A 22,130-nucleotide genomic window follows, 5' to 3' on the forward strand; every position below is an offset into this window, starting at 1 on the left:
TTAAAGAAAGGTTCAAGAGAGGAAGGACACATTCCAATTCCTGATGAGAAAATGGGTTGTTTTGGTGATTTGCTTTAATGCTTCTGCCTACATATATCATAAAATGTCAAAGTCTGCAAATACATGAAGCACAATCGCTACTCATCATCAGTCCTAGCCTACTATTACATTACAAAACCGTCATGAAGAAGCATGTGTTCACTATAACATTTTTGTCTTAAATTTAAGCCCTCAAATTAACTCTGTGATTTTGTCAAGGTGTTAACGATCAGTCTATTTGCTAGAAAGATATACAGGGAGTGCAGAATTATTAGGCAAGTTGTATTTTTGAGGATTAATTTTATTATTGAACAACAACCATGTTCTCAATGAACACAAAAAACTCATTAATATCAAAGCTGAATATTTTTGGAAGTTTTAGTTTGAGCTATTTTAGGGGGATATCTGTGTGTGCAGGTGACTATTACTGTGCATAATTATTAGGCAACTTAACAAAAAACAAATTTATACCCATTTCAATTATTTATTTTTACCAGTGAAACCAATATAACATCTCAACATTCACAAATATACATTTCTGACATTCAAAAACCAGACAAAAACAAATCAGTGACCAATATAGCCACCTTTCTTTGCAAGGACACTCAAAAGCCGCCCATCCATGGATTCTGTCAGTGTTTCGATCTGTTCACCATCAACATTGCGTGCAGCAGCAACCACAGCCTCCCAGACACTGTTCAGAGAGGTGTACTGGTTTCCCTCCTTGTAAATCGCACATTTGATGATGGACCACAGGTTCTCAATGGGGTTCAGATCAGGTGAACAAGGAGGCCATATCATTAGATTTTCTTCTTTTATACCCTTTCTTGCCAGCCACGCTGTGGAGTACTTGGACGGGTGTGATGGAGCATTGTCCTGCATGAAAATCATGTTTTTCTTGAAGGATGCAGACTTCTTCCTGTACCACTGCTTGAAGAAGGTGTCTTCCAGAAACTGGCAGTAGGACTGGGAGTTGAGCTTGACTCCATCCTCAACCCGAAAAGGCCCCACAAGCTCATCTTTGATGATACCAGCCCAAACCAGTACTCCACCTCCACCTTGCTGGCGTCTGAGTCGGACTGGAGCTCTCTGCCCTTTACCAATCCAGCCACGGGCCCATCCATCTGGCCCATCAAGACTCACTCTCATTTCATCAGTCCATAAAACCTTAGAAAAATCAGTCTTGAGATATTTCTTGGCCCAGTCTTGACGTTTCAGCTTGTGTGTCTTTTTCAGTGGTGGTCGACTTTCTGCCTTTCTTACCTTGGCCATGTCTCTGAGTATTGCACACCTTGTGCTTTTGGGCACTCCAGTGATGTTGCAGCTCTGAAATATGGCCAAACTGGTGGCAAGTGGTATCTTGGCAGCTGCACGCTTGACTTTTCTCAGTTCACGGGCAGTTATTTTGCGCCTTGGTTTTTCCACACGCTTCTTGCGACCCTGTTGACTATTTTGAATGAAACGCTTGATTGTTCGATGATCACGCTTCAGAAGCTTGGCTATTTTAAGACTGCTGCATCCCTCTGCAATATATCTCACTATTTTTGACTTTTCTGAGCCTGTCAAGTCCTTCTTTTGACCCATTTTGCCAAAGGAAAGGAAGTTGCCTAATAATTATGCACACCTGATATAGGGTGGTGATGTCATTAGACCACACCCCTTCTCATTACAGAGATGCACATCACCTAATATGCTTAATTGGTTGTAGGCTTTCCAGCCTATACAGCTTGGAGTAAGACAACATGCATAACGAGGATGATGTGGTCAAAATACTCATTTGCCTAATAAATCTGCACTCCCTGTAAATCCTCCGGTGACCCGGGTATGTAATGCTTCCTGGAGGATTACGCCAGTAGCAGAATAAGGAGAGAACGAGATCATTCAGGGACATTACCAGCAAAACTGCATGAATTTTATTTTATTTGAATTAAAAAAATATTGTTTAATTAAAATAACACTATTTTTAAAAAAATACATGAGAATTATTTTATACAATTTTGTTTTTATTGATATTTTGATTTATTTATTCTACAACATAAAAAGGATATTGAATGATTTTCAGCAATGTAATGTGTAAGGCACAAATGATATTTATTTATCCATATCTAATATTTTTCAATGTCTTTTACCTTTGACAGTGTTAAACATGGTGTCACGTGGATGGGAATATGCATGCAAATGATATGCAGATGAGGTCATGCATAGTAAAACTAGGCGTTGTCAGCTCCATATATGGTGATTTTGGGGAGGAGTCAGGGTGGAGATGCACGTACGCACAATCTGCTGCTGCTGGCTGGGATTTATAAAGGGATTGTTGCGCAGGTTCTGGCGTACACATGGTTTTATAAATCAGAATTTTTTTCTAACTTAGGTACATAGGTACATAAACTTTTAGGATGAAATCTACGCAAAGTTTTATAAATGAGCCCCCTGGTATATTTCAGGCTCGTTTATTAAATAAAAGTCACGCTGTGTGTCAAATTGTTAATTAGTTGCGCTCCTAAAGTTTCAAAAAACTTAGGAGCACAGAGAACTTGTGAAAAAAGTAAGCATCAAGGCCTGAAACTGACAGTATTTGAGGAGGGTGATATTGATATTTTAAGCAAAACTATTAAAAAGTCTTGTTGAATTAATCACTCGCAAACGAAATATGAAGCCAAAGCTGAGCAGAAATATTACAGACAAAAGTGCACAAAAGTAACAGTATAAAAGAGTCAATGTGTCAATCAAACTTCCCAAACTCAGTATATTTCATGTTTAGCTACGTAAAGCATCCCTTATTGTCTATAGGCACGGTTTATATATGTTGAGCGGATGGAGATGTTTTCATAGGAACTAAAGGATCTTTCATGGCAGATGATCAAATTCAAAGCAAGCACTTAGTGGAAATCAATACACTAAAAATATTTTTATTCCTTCTAGATCAATTAACTGGTCAAACACATTATATTTAAAAGATTCTGTGTATGTTTAGATCCAGTAAGTGAGAAAACGATCTCTTGAAAGTGAATTATGCCACATGAATCTCCACTAGTTTGGCTGATATGAATGACTTATCCTCTTCCTGACTTCAGCACACATGCATGTGTTGTCATGCATTCTTCCAATACACCCAATCGCAGAGGCTTTAACAGGCTTTCTGAAGGGAAGAGCTTTTTAAGGATTAAACTGAAGGAAACAACACGTCTCAAAATGTAAATGTCTAAGCACACGGTGAGCTTTATTAGTGACACTTCAATGTTGAATACAATGCCAAACAGATCCTCCATCACTTTTAAATTAATCTCACAAACAATAGCCTAAAGTTTGAGATGAGAAATCTTCTGAAAGTGATTTTATAATTAAAACAAGAACAAATATCTGCCAAAGGATTTATAAAAAAGCAACTTAATTCAAATGAAAGTAATTTTTATACCCAATAACAGATATTTGCTCTTGTTTTAAGCACAAACTCACTTCATTTTGTTCAGTTTCAAGATATAATTTCTTAATTGTGCTCTGTTATTAGTATGTCTTGATTTAAGGATGTTTAGATAGTTGTGCTGAAAAAAAAAAACCTCAAATTCTCAGTGGCTTAGTAAATATCACAGTAATAGGGATGCACCAATACCGTTTTTTTCAGATATAAATCAGATATAAAAAAAATCTTAGTATCGGTCGATACCGATACTAAACCGATACCAATGCAGTTTTGTTTAAAAATTATATGTAGAATTTCTAAACCTCAGTGTGTTGAACTGATAATCACTCTTTTGTGAGTTAAACACAATCTACTAAATACAGGCGAAAATACTAGGAAAAAAAAAAAAAAAAAAAACACCACAAAACAAATCGCACAAAAAGCATCCCTGGTTCTCCTCATCAGAGGACCTGTTGCCCATTAGTCAGTACAGACGAGGAGGTACAGGGTGATATGGCCAGCAGCCATATCACCCTGTAGCCCAAGACTGGTTTCCCACTGAAGCTAAGCAGGGCTGAGCCTGGTCAGTCCCTGGATGAGAGACCAACTGGGAAAACCAGGAGCTGCTGGTAGAGGTGTTAGTGAGGCCAGCAGGGGGCGCTCACCCTGTGGTCTGTGTGGGTCCTAACACCCCAGTGTAGTGATGGGGACACTATACTGACAAAGAGCACCGTCCTTCGGATGAGACGTTTAACCGAGGTCCTGACTCTCTGTGGTCATTAAAAATCCCAGGATGTCCTTCGATAAAGAGTAGGGGTGTAACCCCGGCATCCTGGCCAAATTTGCCCACTGGCCCCTGTCCATCATGACCTCCTAATAATCCCCATATCCTGATTGGCTTCATCACTCGGTCTCCTCAGCTGGTAAAAATAAAACCATATACACGCATATAATGGCCGCCGCGTGTAATCCGGCACAGCGTTGTTCTGAGTGTTCGGTAAGCAGCTCCGACGTCATAAAAGCCGACCAATCAGGTTGTGAGCGTCTCCCTGTGCCTTTGGTTCGGTAACTTTAGGTTCGCTGTTAAAAATGCCAGTGTGAACACTGAGCGGATCAGGACTATATGTTTTCTTTATGTTTTTTGGTCCGGACCAAACGAACCGAACTAACTGAAGTGTGAACGCACCCTTTAATTCACAGAAAGAGCAACGCGTGCGGCATGACGTCACTTATTGATGTACACTATTGGTTTAAATGTCGGCAAAGTAGAACACAGAAGCAGTTTGAAGCAGAAATCGCGAGAATGCCTGTGCAACATTGCCATAGCCAACTGTGAGGATATGCAAATGTAACCAGGTTGAAATTATATCTTTACTTTTACGGTTGAAATGTCACCAAATCCTGATGAACATTGTTTTCTATATGTTTTCTGTATGTTCTATTGTCAATATTTATGGCTGGATGTTGTATTCAGACCATAATGTTAATACCTGTACTGTTACTTTAAGAGTGTCGCAGGCTTTGTGGCGTCATTCACGCGCTTCTTTCAGTTTGCGCCAGACTAGCTGAGAGAAGGTAATGTTTCATTTTGCTCGTCAGTTTTAAACATTTATTTCGGTTTTTGTGAGATGCAAACCTTGTTTTATGCATGTATAAATGTAAGCTTTGAGGTTGTGAACATGCAGTTAGTGTCAATTGAACGTAAACCTTGTAAACAGACTTTTTGCAAGCTTTAAAGTAGACATTTTTCCACGTGCTAGACTACAGGATTTTCTGTGTGTTTATCTGCTAACAGGAGCTTGAAACCTGTGTGGAGGAGGCTGCATGTGACTTATGTATTTTTTTGTTGATTTGTACAGTCTGCACCAGGTTCGCTGAGAGGAACCAAATTTGCTGTTTCACCTTCATTAAAAGAGAAACCAGCAGTTGATCGTGGTCTGCGTCTTTCCTTCATTCAACCCAACAAGAACACAACGCAGAATTTACAAGGGTTAATGGGCGTGCATTCAACCTAACAACCTGTTAAAGACACAGCGCGCCCGTTACACAAACTTGGGATTGCAAGAGGTGGAAAGGAAAGGGCTACATTTAACACAACAAACCTGATATGGCACCTCAAAAACAAACACCCGACACAATACAGCGAGTTTACCCAGGCATACCGGCCGAAGAGTTAGTGCCATTGCAAATGTCCTTGATGAGAAACAGGCTCAAAACTGACAAGGTAGAGATGTTAGTTTTTAATCAAGAAAAACATAAATTTCCTTCTGTGAAACACTACTGTGATGACAGTAAGAGTTAGGAGTGCAGTTCCTAAAAGCACATTACTGGCTTTGCAAACACTGTGGCACTTTTGTTTATTTTTTATTTGTTTACCTGCCTGCCAGGTATTTTAAAGGGATACACGACTCTTTCATATTAAACTATGTTATTCCCTTAACTAAGACGAGTTGACACACACCTCTCTCATCTCAGTGCGTGCTCTTAATCTCTCTGACGCGCGGTGACGATCTGATAGCATTTAGCTTAGCCCACTAAGCCCAGTTCATTCACAATGGTAGTGGTTCACAACCACATTCCTGGAGCCCCCCTAACACTACACATTTTGCATATCTCCTTTGACTGACACACCCATTTCAGGTCTTTGAGTCACTACTAATGAGCTGATGACCTGAATCAGGTGTGTTTGATTGAGGAGACATGCAAAATGTGCAGTGTTAGGGGGGCTCCAGGAATGTGGTTGGGAACCACTGCACTATGGTACCAAACAGAGATCAAGTTAGAAGCGACCAAACTCCTCCACGTTTTCCTCTATTTAAATACAGTTACACCAATAGTTGAACGATCAAGTATGGTGACATAAAATAAAACGTGGCGCAGCGGATCATTTCCATAATGACCAACACGATCAGTGCAAATCAGTGTTTGGTTTAAGGCTTTTTTGGGGTGTTAACTCATCAACAATAAAGGCCAATGTCAAAAAAATATTACTCATAATACAAATTTTTTTCTACTCAATTTTGTGTTAAATGTACCAAATGTAGTTACTCAGATCTACTTAACTTTTGGCTTTAAATTTATTTAGTTCATACGGTGTATGTAATTGATTTCACTCAGTAAATCGTAGTAAATGTTTTAGAGTGCATGTGATTTAATATAGGGCCGTATGAAATCTTATTTTCTTGTTTTATTCTGTTTTAATTGTTCTGTTGCTTTACTGCTCAGATTAAATGTGACTGGCTCTCCTTCCTCATCTGAACACAAATGAAGATATTTGTGATGAAATGGGAAAGATTTCTGTCCCTCCATTGACAGACTAAGCAACTTCCACTGACGCTTCAGAAAAGAAGAGATCCTAAAACTGATCCATACGGAGCGAGCGGATTATTCCATGTTCTGAAGAGACTCGATGGCTTTATATGCTGAAGGAAAGTCTGACGAGTTTGGATCTACATGAGGTGAACTGGCCCTTTAAGTGTCAGACCTACTGTTGATTTATTCATACAAAATCTGACAAATTCTGTCATTCTGCATTATACAGTAAATTACATTTCTATGAATGGATTCTGCCTTTCCGTCCACATTTTCAGCATCACAGAAACCACAGCGCCCTAATATAATGCCATGATGTTAAATTAAAGACTTTCTGCTCCAATTTAAGACATTAAGGCCTTCAATTGTGGAAGGCCAAATTAAGACTTTAAGACCTGCAGAAACCCTGATTAATCATTTGGATTGTGTCATCTACAGACTTGGGTTTATTTCACACACCGGTTATCAACCTTGAGCTGATCAAACTAGAGACCTAACAATTAAACGCAAAGAAACAATGACAGCCTGTGGAGAAACTGCACTTGCACAGTTGGTCTTCATCCAGATAGTTATGAGTTCGCAATATTTTCCTACACGGAGCCGTGGACCATAATTTACAGCCAAGCTGGAGGCGAGTCTCCCGCAGAGATGGAGGAAGACGCTGGCTCATGTTTGCTTGATGAAAGTTGTGTGGTGTGAGAATGACAGAGCCAAGGCATGAGTGAGACGAGTGCGAGACAACTCTATTGCAGTGAATTTAAAAGTCGAGTAGGGCTGGGCGATACATTTATATTTATCATATAAATAATAAATCCACGTTTTTGATAAACTCATCTTGGCAATCAGGTGCATGTTGATAAGAAGCCTGCATTGTTTTAACTTATACAGTTCACAACTTACGTTTACATTCATTCTTGAGGTTTAACACACACACATTTACACAAACTCAGTCACACACACTCACACTCTCTCTCACACACTCAGTCACACACTAAAACACACGTAAACACACTCACGTACTGTTAATCACTCAATCACACTCAGTCACACACACAGTCACACACACACGCAGTCACTGTCACAAACTCAATCACACTCAGTCACACAATCAGTCACTGTCACAAACTCAATCACACACACTCACGCAGTCAGTCACTGTCACAGTTTCTTACTCTTTAATGGAATATATATATATTTGATCATATCACCCAGCCCAAGCATCAGGACTCAGACTCTAGTCCGCACACACACACTTAAGAATGCTCATTAGCATTTGTGTGTTAGTGAGTCAGTACCAGTGTGTGTGTGTGTGTGTGTGTGTGTTAGTGAGTCAGTACCAGTGTGTGTGTTAGTGAGTCAGTAACAGTGTGTGTATGTTTCTCACCTGGTCGTCCACCTCAAAGTCACTGTTGTGCTGCGACGCGTCCTTCAGCTTCTCCAGACTGCGGCACAGGAGCCATGAGACCAGGCCCACCACAAACATGCCGATGTCCGGAATAAACACCCGGATGCCATTCCCAGCATTGGCGCCTCGGACACTACAGCGAGACAAACACAGATATGAGTGTGTGCATCAGTGACAGGTACGAGTGTGTGCATCAGTGACAGGTACGAGTGTGTGCATCAGTGACAGGTACGAGTGTGTGCATCAGTGACAGGTACGAGTGTGTGCATCAGTGACAGGTACGAGTGTGTGCATCAGTGACAGGTACGAGTGTGTGCATCAGTGACAGGTACGAGTGTGTGCATCAGTGACAGGTATGAGTGTGTGCATCAGTGACAGGTATGAGTGTGTGTATCAGTGACAGGTATGAGTGTGTGTATCAGTGACAGGGATGAGTGTGTGTATCAGTGACAGGGATGAGTGTGTGTATCAGTGACAGGGATGAGTGTGTGTATCAGTGACAGGGATGAGTGTGTGTATCAGTAACAGGTATGAGTGAGTGTATCAGTGACAGGGATGAGTGTGTGTATCAGTGACAGGTATGAGTGTGTGTATCAGTAACAGGTATGAGTGTGTGCATCAGTGACAGGTACTAGTGTGTGCATCAGTGACAGGTACGAGTGTGTGTATCAGTAACAGGTATGAGTGAGTGTATCAGTGACAGGGATGAGTGTGTGTATCAGTGACAGGTATGAGTGTGTGTATCAGTAACAGGTATGAGTGTGTGCATCAGTGACAGGTACTAGTGTGTGCATCAGTGACAGGTACGAGTGTGTGTATCAGTGACAGGTATGAGTGTGTGCATCAGTGACAGGTACTAGTGTGTGCATCAGTGACAGGTACGAGTGTGTGTATCAGTGACAGGTATGAGTGTGTGTATCAGTGAAAGGTATGAGTGTGTGTATCAGTGACAGGGATGAGTGTGTGTATCAGTAACAGGTATGAGTGTGTGTACCAGTGACAGGTATGAGTGTGTGTATCAGTGACAGGGATGAGTGTGTGTATCAGTAACAGGTATGAGTGAGTGTATCAGTGACAGGGATGAGTGTGTGTATCAGTGACAGGGATGAGTGTGTGTATCAGTAACAGGTATGAGTGTGTGTATCAGTAACAGGTATGAGTGTGTGTCTCAGTGACAGGTATGAGTGTGTGTATCAGTGACAGGTATGAGTGTGTGTATCAGTGACAGGTATGAGTGAGTGTATCAGTGACAGGGATGAGTGTGTGTATCAGTAACAGGTATGAGTGTGTGTATCAGTGACAGGGATGAGTGTGTGTATCAGTAACAGGTATGAGTGTGTGTATCAGTGACAGGTATGAGTGTGTGTATCAGTGACAGGTACGAGTGTGTGTGAGTATCAGTAACAGGGATGAGTGTGTGTATCAGTAACAGGTATGAGTGTGTGTATCAGTAACAGGTATGAGTGTGTGTATCAGTAACAGGTATGAGTGTGTGTATCAGTGACAGGTATGAGTGAGTGTATCAGTGACAGGCATGAGTGAGTGTATCAGTGACAGGGATGAGTGTGTGTATCAGTAACAGGTATGAGTGTGTGTATCAGTGACAGGTATGAGTGTGTGTATCAGTGACAGGGATGAGTGTGTGCATCAGTGACAGGGATGAGTGTGTGTATCAGTGACAGGTATGAGTGTGTGTATCAGTGACAGGGATGAGTGTGTGTATCAGTGACAGGTATGAGTGTGTGTATCAGTAACAGGTATGAGTGTGTGTATCAGTGACAGGGATGAGTGTGTGTATCAGTGACAGGTATGAGTGTGTGCATCAGTGACAGGGATGAGTGTGTGTATCAGTGACAGGGATGAGTGTGTGCATCAGTGACAGGGATGAGTGTGTGTATCAGTAACAGGTATGAGTGTGTGTATCAGTGACAGGGATGAGTGTGTGTATCAGTGACAGGTATGAGTGTGTGTATCAGTGACAGGTATGAGTGTGTGTCTCAGTGACAGGGATGAGTGTGTGTATCAGTAACAGGTATGAGTGTGTGTATCAGTGACAGGGATGAGTGTGTGCATCAGTGACAGGTACGAGTGTGTGCATCAGTGACAGGGATGAGTGTGTGTATCAGTAACAGGTATGAGTGTGTGTATCAGTGACAGGTACGAGTGTGTGTATCAGTGACAGGTACGAGTGTGTGTATCAGTGACAGGTATGAGTGTGTGTATCAGTGACAGGTACGAGTGTGTGTATCAGTGACAGGTACGAGTGTGTGTATCAGTGACAGGTATGAGTGTGTGTATCAGTGACAGGTACGAGTGTGTGTATCAGTGACAGGTACGAGTGTGTGTATCAGTGACAGGTACGAGTGTGTGTATCAGTGACAGGTACGAGTGTGTGTATCAGTGACAGGTACGAGTGTGTGTATCAGTGACAGGTACGAGTGTGTGCATCAGTGACAGGTACGAGTGTGTGTATCAGTGACAGGTATGAGTGTGTGTATCAGTGACAGGTATGAGTGTGTGTATCAGTGACAGGGATGAGTGTGTGTATCAGTGACAGGGATGAGTGTGTGTATAAGTAACAAGTTTGAGTGTGTGCATCAGTGACAGGTACGAGTGTGTGTATCAGTGACAGGTATGAGTGTGTGTATCAGTAACAGGTATGAGTGTGTGTATCAGTGACAGGGATGAGTGTGTGTATCAGTGACAGGTATGAGTGTGTGTATCAGTAACAGGTATGAGTGTGTGTATCAGTGACAGGTATGAGTGTGTGTATCAGTAACAGGGATGAGTGTGTGTCTCAGTGACAGGTATGAGTGTGTGTATCAGTGACAGGTATGAGTGTGTGTCTCAGTGACAGGGATGAGTGTGTGTATCAGTGACAGGTATGAGTGTGTGTATCAGTAACAGGTATGAGTGTGTGTATCAGTAACAGGGATGAGTGTGTGTCTCAGTGACAGGTATGAGTGTGTGTATCAGTGACAGGTATGAGTGTGTGTATCAGTGACAGGTATGAGTGTGTGTATCAGTGACAGGTATGAGTGTGTGTATCAGTAACAGGGATGAGTGTGTGTCTCAGTGACAGGTATGAGTGTGTGTATCAGTGACAGGTATGAGTGTGTGTATCAGTGACAGGTATGAGTGTGTGTATCAGTGACAGGTATGAGTGTGTGTATCAGTAACAGGTATGAGTGTGTGTATCAGTAACAGGTATGAGTGTGTGTATCAGTGACAGGTACGAGTGTGTGTATCAGTGACAGGGATGAGTGTGTGTATCAGTGACAGGGATGAGTGTGTGTATCAGTGACAGGGATGAGTGTGTGTATCAGTGACAGGTATGAGTGTGTGTATCAGTGACAGGGATGAGTGTGTGTATCAGTAACGAGTGTGACTACCGTTTAAAAGCATGGGGTAAGAAAAAATTCTTTCTTTTTTTGAAAGAAATTAATACTTTTATTCAGCAAGGATGAGTTAAACTAATAATAAAAATAAAATAAAAAGATTTATATTGTTTTTTTTAAACTATTTTCTTTTAATCAAAGAATCCTGAAAAAAGTATCACGCTATAAAAAATACTAAAAGCACAACCGTTTCCAACATGGATAATAAATCAGCATATTAAAAATGATTTCTGAAAGGATCATGTGACACTGAAGACTGGAGTAATTTAGCTTTGCATCATAGAAATAAATTACATTTTAAAGTACATTAAAACAGAAAACCAATAATAAATTAAGAATAAATTAAATTGCAATAATATTTCACAATATTTCCCAGTTTTTCTGTATTATTTATCAAATAAATGCAGCCTTCCCTTGGGAAAGGAAAATATATGTTCTAATACTTCACTTGAAATATATTATAATAATTTGTAAATGCATGGGATAATATATTGATGGTATTATACAATATATTCATGTGATATATTGCAAAATATACAAATGATAGGCACTTTCAATATATTCACTGCAAAAAATGCTTTTCTTACTTAGTATTTTTCTTGTTTCTAGTCAAAATTTCTTCTTCTTTTTTTTTTAAATACATTAAGAAAAATCTTGTGTGAAAAAGTCTTGTTTTGGGCAAAAAAACTCAAAATGAAGAGAGTGTTTGCTTAAAATAAGCTAAATAATCTGGCAGTGGGGAAAGCAAAATAATGTTGTTTTAAGATTATTTTTCTCACCTCATTAGCAGATTATTTATCTTATTTTAAGCAAACACTCTCTTAATTTTGAGTTATTTTCCCCAAAACAAGACAATTACTTTTGCTTGTCTAGTAAATACTTCGTGTTTAAAGAATTTTTAGATGTTTGGACTAGAAACAAGACAAAAATACTAAGTAAGAAAAGCATTTTTTGCAGTGTTGCAATATATTGCCTAATGTATTACATTATATTTTCATATATTTTGGCTTCGTAAGAGTTGATGAGCAGAAGAGACTACAAAATCATTAAAGATATTAATCTTTCCAAACTTTTGACTGGTTGGACATTAATCACAAAGTTATAATTGTGCCTCTTGAGCCAAAGCAACATTTAAGATTATTTTTTTTTTACGAGAGCAACAATGAGCAGCAGTGCCTCTTTAAAAATGCACAAAAACACTGTGTTCTTCAATAAAAGCCTGCGATTCCCAGTATCCTCGCTCAGAGCGCTAGCCCGTCTGGATCTCATTTCCGTGCTCCAGTGAGCAGTCGAGAGTGATTTTAATGAAACCAATCCATTCAACCCTCAAGAAAACATCACTTCAGAGAGCGGCCTGTTCTGAAAACCCAAACGCATACTTGCACGTCTATAAGGCCACTTCTCAGCTGTAAAGACGCTCGTTCTCATATCTTTAAAGGTTTACGCAGCAGAGGTTAAGTTACGTTTGCACGACGTTAAGCCGATTCAGCTGCTCCAACCCTTTAGAGAGACAGAGTTTCTCGTTCACAAATAAACATAGCAATAAACAAGTAAACAAGATGAATATTTTGCAGATGTCTTGCTGTACAGAGTTTGGGAAAATCTGGCAAATTCTGAAAACCCGTCTTCATTACTGAAAAACAATAACAACAACGAAAAAAATACTTTTAGTATTTTAACATAATACCACACTGTTCTGCAAACTGTAATTCGATGCTATTCAATTATCAAACTTATATTAAATACTTTACTGTAACATTGACTGGTAAAGATTTAAAGGGCAGAATTTACTTTTACCAATCAAATAATAATTTACAAGAAAAAAATGCAATGATGTTTTGAAACATAAAACTTAATCATTACCATTTCAATAAGTGAGTCATTGAGGCATTCATTCATTAAATAAAATGAGAGTTCAGTACATGAACATCACATACTGTGAGTCTCAAACACCATTGCCTCCTCCTTCATATGTAAATCAAAAACAAGAAGCCAATCAGAGCAGAGCTCAACATTAATATTCATGACATGACCAAATAAGGCACAAACAGAGCATTATCCTGAGCACAATTTATATGGTTGTAAATAGTGTTGCACGATATACCGGTACTAGAAAAGTATTACGATACCCTGCTATTACAAACGGTACGATATGGACTTTTATTAGTACCGGTACATTAAGTAGGACAGAGCTGTATAGCCTAAATGAGCTGTATTTCTTAATTTGCGTCGATGTGTGACAGCAGGTGCCAGCCAGGACGTGTGTGTGAGCTCTGCTTCAGCCGTTCACTAAACATTGGAAGTAGAAGAGTTAAAATATGCCCGCATGAGAAAAATAAACCGTGGGTTTTGTGAACCGTGCCGCCCCTAATCCTCCTCATCTTTTGCGGTTTTCATCCATTTTATTTTTTGGTTGTTTTGTTCATTTATTGTGGATATTTAAAATGTTTCCGTTTTCAGTGTTAAATAGTCTTTAGAAATAAAAGTTTATTGATCTTTGAAAAAATTATTATGCCATTATCATTACTTTAGATGAAAATGGTCTCAGAACGACAATATTATCGTTTATCTCAATAATTTATTGGCCAATTTATCGTCCAGGAAAATGTGTTATCGTGACAGGCCTATGCCCATCATTATCAATCTCTCATATATCCCTTTACTCCTGTAAGAGTAGGGAAGCCCCGCCTATGCCTGCTGCTGATTGGCCCTTTAGCAAAGCCACGCCCCCTGAGTCAAAAGCACAGCGCAGCCATTTCGGTTTCCTCGCTGTATCCGCGCTCGAGTATTACAATGTGTGCGCCACAAACATCACTAATGTCCTGATGAAGCAGAGAACACACGAGTCTCAGAGACTCCGGCATCAGAGCCACTGAAGCTCACTTAGGAAGGAAATGTGCCGATGAATGATGGTCACAAATCATTTTACACACGACTGCTTACTCCAGTAGCGCTGGATTTGAGACGTTACAGTGTCTGAAGGACGGGTCAATCCCAACACTTCGAGCTCTAACTTCATATCAGAACGACTGACGCTCTTCATATTCTGTGAATGTTTGCACATGTCCTTCTGAATGAGCTGAACGCTGTACGCTAATATGGCTAAAGTGAGCATTGGCTCTGACTGTATTCACAGAGACTAGAGCTGTGGCGTTAGTTTGATCCTGAACACACCCACATCTGTGTCATTTCGTATCTACACATCTTTTGGGTCATACTCATTTGGGTGTGATCAAAAACAAGCCGTTTTGTGTGTCCCTTTAAATGCAAATGAGCTGCTGCTCCCAAATTTGACCAACTATAATTATCTGGGGGGATTTTGAGCTGAAATTTCACAGACACATTCTGGGCACAACTGAGATTAAAAGTATCTTGTGAAAAGGGACATATTTCCCTTCTCTTTAATTAATGTAAGAGTGAACAAGTTTCCCCAAACGGGCAACACTTAAATCATAATAATAGTCAAATTATTCAAGAGAAAGAGATTATGGGTATTTCCTACTTTAATGTAGATATTTTTCTCCTTTTAAACATAAATGACCCTGATTTCCAGTTCTTATTTTGATCAACACATTTAGTTTATGATAAAACACAACAGGGCTTTTACCAATCAAATAATAATTTACAAGAAAAAATTCAATGATGTTTTGAAACATAAAACTAAATCATTACCATTTTAATAATTGAGTCAGTCATTCATTCGATTCGATTCGTCCTTCGATATTACCTAAGTTACTTGTGTTGAACTATAAGCGAAGTAACGTTTGCATTTGTGATAATATTCAGCAAAACAACTCCCTTCGTCGTGTAATATCACTTACATATACCATATGTAATAAATAAAAACAAAATCTCATTATTTTACCTCAGTGTCCTTTGTGAGTGTGCTCATGTGTTTTGACTTCTCCACGAAAGTCTCTCACAGGCCTCAACAGCGCGACCGTGACTGTCAACTTAATAAACATCGTCAAAACACAATAAAGAGTTTGTCATCTGAAAAAGAATCTGAAAAAGAATGTGATGAGATAAAAGCTGTAACTTACTGTCTGTATAACAAAAACAACAGCAAGGGCGCGTCTTTTTTGCGGTGTTTACGCGAGCTTGAGTGATTAGCAATTCACTAACAAATGACTCCGAAAGTGAATCACTTTAGTGAATCGTTTTAATGAATCTTTCAAAAAGAATCGTTCATAACGAGTGAACCGCGGCGGTCTGATGAATCAAACAAAATGGTTACCGAATCAAACTGACATTGTGAACTGCATGTTATCGTTACTTTCAGTGTTTGTGTCGAAATTAAGTAAACTTGGTGCATGTGGAATTGTAGAAAAACAAATATGACAATGTGTAGTTATGAGATGCATTGACTGATAAAAATGTTTGATTAACAGCTAGTTAAAATTGATTAAATTGCATTTATGACACATGCATTGCATTTATATTTTCTGTTACTTTGTTTATTTTCATTCTGACAAACAAACCACAGCATAATTACAGTCTCCAAACAAAAACAGTGGGGTTTCGTTCCAAATTAATGATATGAATCTTTCAAAAAGTCTTTCTAATCTTTCTAATCATTTTTGAACACATCTGAATTATTGATTCAATGAATCACTCATAAAAAGTCACTTGTTGCCACCTACTGGCCTGTCAGTGTAAGCTGCAGACAGAGTCACTGAGAATGACTTAAAAATAAATAATTACATAATAATTATGTGTCACTGTTTATGAACTCCCTGATGTCTCTATTCTAGTCTTGAGTTTTCTTTCTGGGAACCAACACATCACAATATTCCTAATTTAAAGGGGTCCTTGTTTATCGTTTAACTTGTTTAACTTTAGTGAGTGTGTAATGTCGCTGTTTGAGCATAAACAATTGTCATTGTCCGACTCCGGTTTGATCATAAAAGGCTGAACAGTTTCTGTAATTTTCATCGTGTCTGCGTGAAGTGATTAGAGCTGCTAACTTGAGCTCTTGAAGCTCCGCCCTCTTCCAGTAAAGGCAGGTCATTTGCATTTAAAGGGACATGCCACATTTTTGCTCGCCCTCAAAAAGCGACAATTTTAACATGGTATAAAAAATTATCTTTGGCGTATTTTGAGCTGAAACTTCACATACACACTCTGGGGACATCAGAGACTTATTTTAAATATTGAAAAGAGGGAAATTATAGCCAGGACTCCTTTAATTCGCAGAATAAAGGGGCAGGCCTGGTTGAGTTAATAGTGTGTTGAAACTCATGCAGTGGCGTAAAATATAAATATAGGGAACAATCAGGTGTTGTTTGTACATTCAAGCATGAAGACCATATTCTAAAAGTGCATATTATGGCCTCTTTAATTACTGAAATAGTGGGAGAATATTCATAATGGTATCTTGCTAAAATGTCAGGAAAACAAGATTTCGCAAGCATTATTGTTGATTGCCTAACACCGTAAAAAAAAAATGTTTGGGCGCACTTGGGGCAAAATCCCTTCGTTCAAAGCAAAGCTTCCCCTCCATGCAGTCGCTTTGAAGTGTGTGATGTGTGCTTGGTAAAAAAGTGTAATAAGTGGCAGATGACACGCTTACACCAACCCAAGTGTGAGCGCTGTGATTGGCTCACGCCGCAGATACACTGTGTAATGACGTCTCGCTGTATCTAAACAGTTTACAGTATCGCTCAGAAAGCCCTTTCATCTCCGCGAGCTCATAACGAGAAAACTGTGAGCAGACGCAACTCACAGATGGCACTGATTTGGGTGAAAGTAATGAATTATGGGAAGCACACAGTAAAAGTAAACCTTCTACTTTCAGAGCTGGACACTGAAAGAGCAATTAAGCCATTGAGTTAGATTCAAGAGCAAACTGAGATGTTGATATTCGTGGATTAGTGGTACGGCTAGTCGTTTTGTTTTAATGAGCGCCAGTGAACACAGAGGAGGAATGTGTGTTGGCGTCACACCAGGTGTCTCAGCAGGCCAAATTCTAGACCGACGTTACCTTCGCCTTCTCAAAACACCCGTGCTTAAATACCAGTGAAATGGAGCAGAGATCAGCTGCTTCCACAGCGGCCAGAACCAAACTGTCCAAACAAACTGAGGCAAAGAAGCTTTTAGAAAACAAACTGAATAGAGCCATTACTGATTCCAGGAAGAGCCTGCCGGGGCTCCACGTCTTTCTGATGCATTAGATACGGCGTTTGGAGAGGACAAATACTGCATTAAAACGAAACTGCAGTAAGTCACGCATGTCAAGGGACAGGGCTGAAGACCCTCACTGGATCATTGGCAACACTTTAAGTTCCCATAACGTTAAGTAGCAATATTTATTCATCTTTTTGAACGCTGGAGAAAACACGGGAGAAAACACTGGAGAAAACACTGGAGAAAACAGGGAATGGGAATGTCTTCAATGATGAATTCTTCACTAAACGCATTTCAAAGGTCCAGCAGGCCGTCTGGTTCTGGAGTAATCTCATCTCTGTAAGATCCATAACGGTGACGTCTGTCATAAAACTCACGCAAGCCTCTCAGCCGTGTGTGTGTGTGTGTGTGTGTGTGTGTGTGTGTGTGTGGCCCTTTTTGATTGTTTAAGTTACAGACACTGTAATCCTCATTGCTAATGAAGCTCATATTGTAACAGTCTTGTCTCACATCATGTTACACACACACACACACACACACACACACACACACACACACACACACACACACACACACACACACACACCTGGTTCACCATCTTTGTAGGGACTCCATAGACGTAATGGTTTTTACACTGTATGAACTGTACATTCTATCCCCCTACACTGCCCCTAAACCTACCCATCACACATATACACACACACACACACACACACACACACACACACACAGAATTAAATACTCACACACACACACACACACACACAGAATTACACACACACACACACACACACACACACACGTTGCCATCAAGGGCGTCTATGATCAGCTTGCGATGCTTTTGAGAACCGCAGCCCAGATCAGTGACGTGTGGAGCGTCGTAGATGAGCGTGTAGACGCTTTCCATTCTGTTCAAACACAAAGATGGCTCTGAATCATTTAACCTTTCTGTTTGCTGAGTGAGTCGACGAGACGGCAAACCCACTGTGGACAGAAAGGGCCAAAAGTAGAGTGGAAGCCATGAATCATGCACACTTCATTCTCCACTGACTCATGCGAGTTTGATCCTATAAAAGACTTCTTGTCAGCTTATAAAGGTTAGCCAACACGACCTCCTCCTGCTCCCGCCTAATCCGTATCAGAATATCTCGACCCTCTTCCTAATGAACCCCACGGACAGAAATCACACCCTAATTATTTGTACAGAAAATAACAGTGAGCCCGAATGGCGGAGCAGTGCATGCTGGGAAGAGAGCATCCAGAGATCTCTTGTGTCCAAGAGCAACACGCGGCACAGAGCTGCGATTCAGCCTTCATAATGAAGCGCCTGTTGCAATCTCCCTTGTGTTTTAATCGCAGATTCAAGAAAAACACACATGATTTACGCTGTGCAAATCCAATTTAAATAGAAAACACACAAAGGATTATTTTGACACGTTTTACGGCCCCTATTAATGACAAATTACGAGAGGAAGTTGTGTGTGGAAGTGTGATCTGATACGCTTTATCAGAGGACGTCACATGAACAATGATTCGAAGAATAATCTATATTGGTAACTGATAAAAGAACAGGCACGGCTAAATTGAGAATGTGTAAACAACAACCATCTTTTGTGAGTGTTTCTTAGAAAACAAGTAGAAAATAGTAAATCAAGTAGTAAAGTAGTTCTAGAAAAGTAATAGTAAAGTAAAGTAAAGTACTAGAAAAGTAGTAAATCAAGAAAAAAGCGTCTGCTAAATGCATAAATGTAAATGTAAAATCACAGACGGTATGAAAGGGCGATTCTGAAATCCACTGCCGCTGTATATATTTATATCCTAATTAACTTCATAATCAAAACCCTAATCAATATTTATCTTCCTATACTATAATGATTCTTTCCAGTTATGATTTTGCTTTACGTTTCTTGTTTCCTAAAGTGTCTTTCATTTAATTTATTATATTTTATTCCTTTTATATTTCCTTTTACTGAAACACTAAAGACTCGAGACACGAGTATTGCCTGTACTGTTGTGTGTCCCTCTCACTGAAAGAAAGCACATGCTATCAGTATGTTTTGGTAAGAACTGGTTAGAACTTGCGCTTAAAGGACAACTCCGGTGAGAAATGAACCTAGGGGTAATTAACCGAGTAGATCGTTCTCTGGGATGCGTTTTCATGAAAATCGGATGTAAAGAGTTTTATCTCTAAACACAGATTAGCTTATAACGCTTGTCTACGGGGCATGGAAGAAGTGAAATTAAACCGCTAGTTAATACCACTAACAAAGCTCAAAATAGCCTCACACTAACACGGCAGCATAATGAGGGTCCCTACACGCAAACCGAAGCATTGAGAACTTTGTAAGAGTACAAACAGTTTAATAAGAAGATACTTTATAAACACAGTCTATTACGCGTTTACAGACGGCAGCCATCTTGGAAAACAATCTCTACGAGTCGAGCCACGAACGCTGTGCTAAGTGAGCTGGTCGATAGGACTTAAGTTTGTGAAATCTAATTACATGGACATATTTATTTTCTCTGTTGCGTTCAGTGCTTTCTTCTGAAAAACAACGGACCATATGAGACTCACAGTCACAGTTCATCTTTTAGCACAGCGCTCGTGGCTAGTGGAGACTGTTTTCCAAGATGGCTGCCGTCTGTAAACGCGTAATGGACTGTCTTAAAGTATCTTCTTATTAAACTGTTTGTACTCTTACAAAGTTGTCAATGCCCTGGTTTGCGTGTAGGGACGCTCATTATGCTGCCGTGTTAGTGTGAGGCTATTTTGAGCCTTGTTACTGGAATTAACTAGCGATTTAATTTCACTTACTCTGTGCCCCATAGACAAGTGTTATAAGCTAATCTGAATTTTGAGATAAAATTCTTTATATTCAATTTAATGAAAACGCATCCCAGAGAACGATCTACTCGGTAACCATCTGTTAATTACCCCTAGGGGCATTTCTCACCGGAGTTGTGCTTTAATCAGCTCCAACCGTGGAGAGACTTCTGTAATATTTTATGTTAAAGATCAGTGTTGAGAATGGTGTACAATGGGCCAGCGGCGTAGCTAGCTATTTTGGGCCCTATGAAATAATATGAGCTTGGGTACACCCTATCGTACCAGACATACAGGCCAACCTATAGCGATCCTGTCACATGCCTGTCCTGTCTTGTGTGCACATGTGGGTTTTGTCATTCTGAGCATGTGCTCCTGTATTGTCTGATCCCTCCCCCTTGTTATCTGATTAGTGTTGATTTCTCCCACCTGTTCCCTCTTGATGGGGGTGGTGGGGATGTCACAGACAAAGGTCGGATCGTTCTGTCACGTCACAGACAAGGGAAAATGGTGCGAGGACTCAAGTGCAGAAAATTATAATTTATTATAAAATAAAACATAAACAGAAAACAAAACCCACGAGGGGGCAAAATACATAATCAAAAACCATGAACTGAAGACATACCACACAGGGAACCGGGAGACGATGACGAGACATATACACAAGGATCCAACCCAGACTGACAAACACAAGGAGCTTAAAAGGGGAAGAAATCAAGAGGGAACAGGTGGGAGAAATCAACACTAATCAGATAACAAGGGGGAGGGATCAGACAATGACAGGAGCACATGCAAGACATGCCAAAACCCACATGTGCACACAAGACAGGACAGGCATGTGACAGATCCAAAAATCGTTGTCAGCCATTTAATTATATATACAATACTCAAACAAAAGTTTGATAACGGTATGATTTTTACAAAATGTTTTTAAAGAAGTCCTTTCTGCTCACCAAGGCTGCATTTGTGTTATTAAAATACAAAAAAAGCTGTAATATTGTAAAAATTTATTTAAATGTAAAATAACTTCTCTATGTGAATATATAGTAAAGTGTGATTTATTCCTGTGATCAAAGCTGAATTTATCATCATTACTCCAGTCTTCAGTGTCACTGATCCTTCACTAATCATTCTCAGATGAGGATCTGATCATCAACACACATTTAGGATTATAATCAGTGATGAAAACAGTTGTGTAAAACATTTTTTTTTAGGATTATGTGACGAATATAATCTTTTTTTAAATTATTTTTAAGAAAGAACTTAAATTAATACATCATTTATTCAGCAAGGATCAATTAAATTGATCAAGTGACAGTATAGACATTTATAATGTTGCAAAAGCTTTATATTTCAGATATATGCTGTTCTTTCAACTTTCTATTCATTAAATTATCATGAGAAAACTGTTTTCATCCCTGATAATAATCATAAATGTTTGTTGATCATTAAATCCTCATATGAGAATGATTTCTGAAGGACTATGTGACTCTTGAGACTGGAGTAATGAGGATAAATTCAGCTTTGATCACAGGAATATGTATTTAAAAAATGTATTCAAATAGAAAAAAGAAAAAAAAAAATTACATTGTAAAAATATTACACAATAATACTATTTTTGCTGTT

The 22,130-nt window shown here is 39.5% G+C and overlaps 1 protein-coding gene across 4 annotated transcripts in view; it reads right to left on the minus strand.

Annotated features, from left to right (window-relative positions):
* Positions 1 to 22,130, minus strand: part of LOC137064221 (piezo-type mechanosensitive ion channel component 2) — a 266,236-nt gene that overhangs the window by 151,232 nt on the left and 92,874 nt on the right. For 2 of the 4 annotated variants that reach the window (XM_067435581.1, XM_067435580.1), the window contains exon 5: positions 8,136 to 8,289. In XM_067435581.1, the coding sequence (XP_067291682.1) occupies positions 8,136 to 8,289 (154 nt within the window). Of the gene's footprint in view, positions 1 to 8,135; positions 8,290 to 15,419; positions 15,508 to 15,597; positions 15,687 to 22,130 lie in introns of those variants that run through there. The other 2 variants (XM_067435582.1, XM_067435583.1) reach the window with 2 other exon arrangements.

This window comes from Pseudorasbora parva, chromosome 24 (assembly GCF_024679245.1).
Source record: "Pseudorasbora parva isolate DD20220531a chromosome 24, ASM2467924v1, whole genome shotgun sequence".
Taxonomy (NCBI): Eukaryota; Metazoa; Chordata; class Actinopteri; order Cypriniformes; family Gobionidae; genus Pseudorasbora; species Pseudorasbora parva.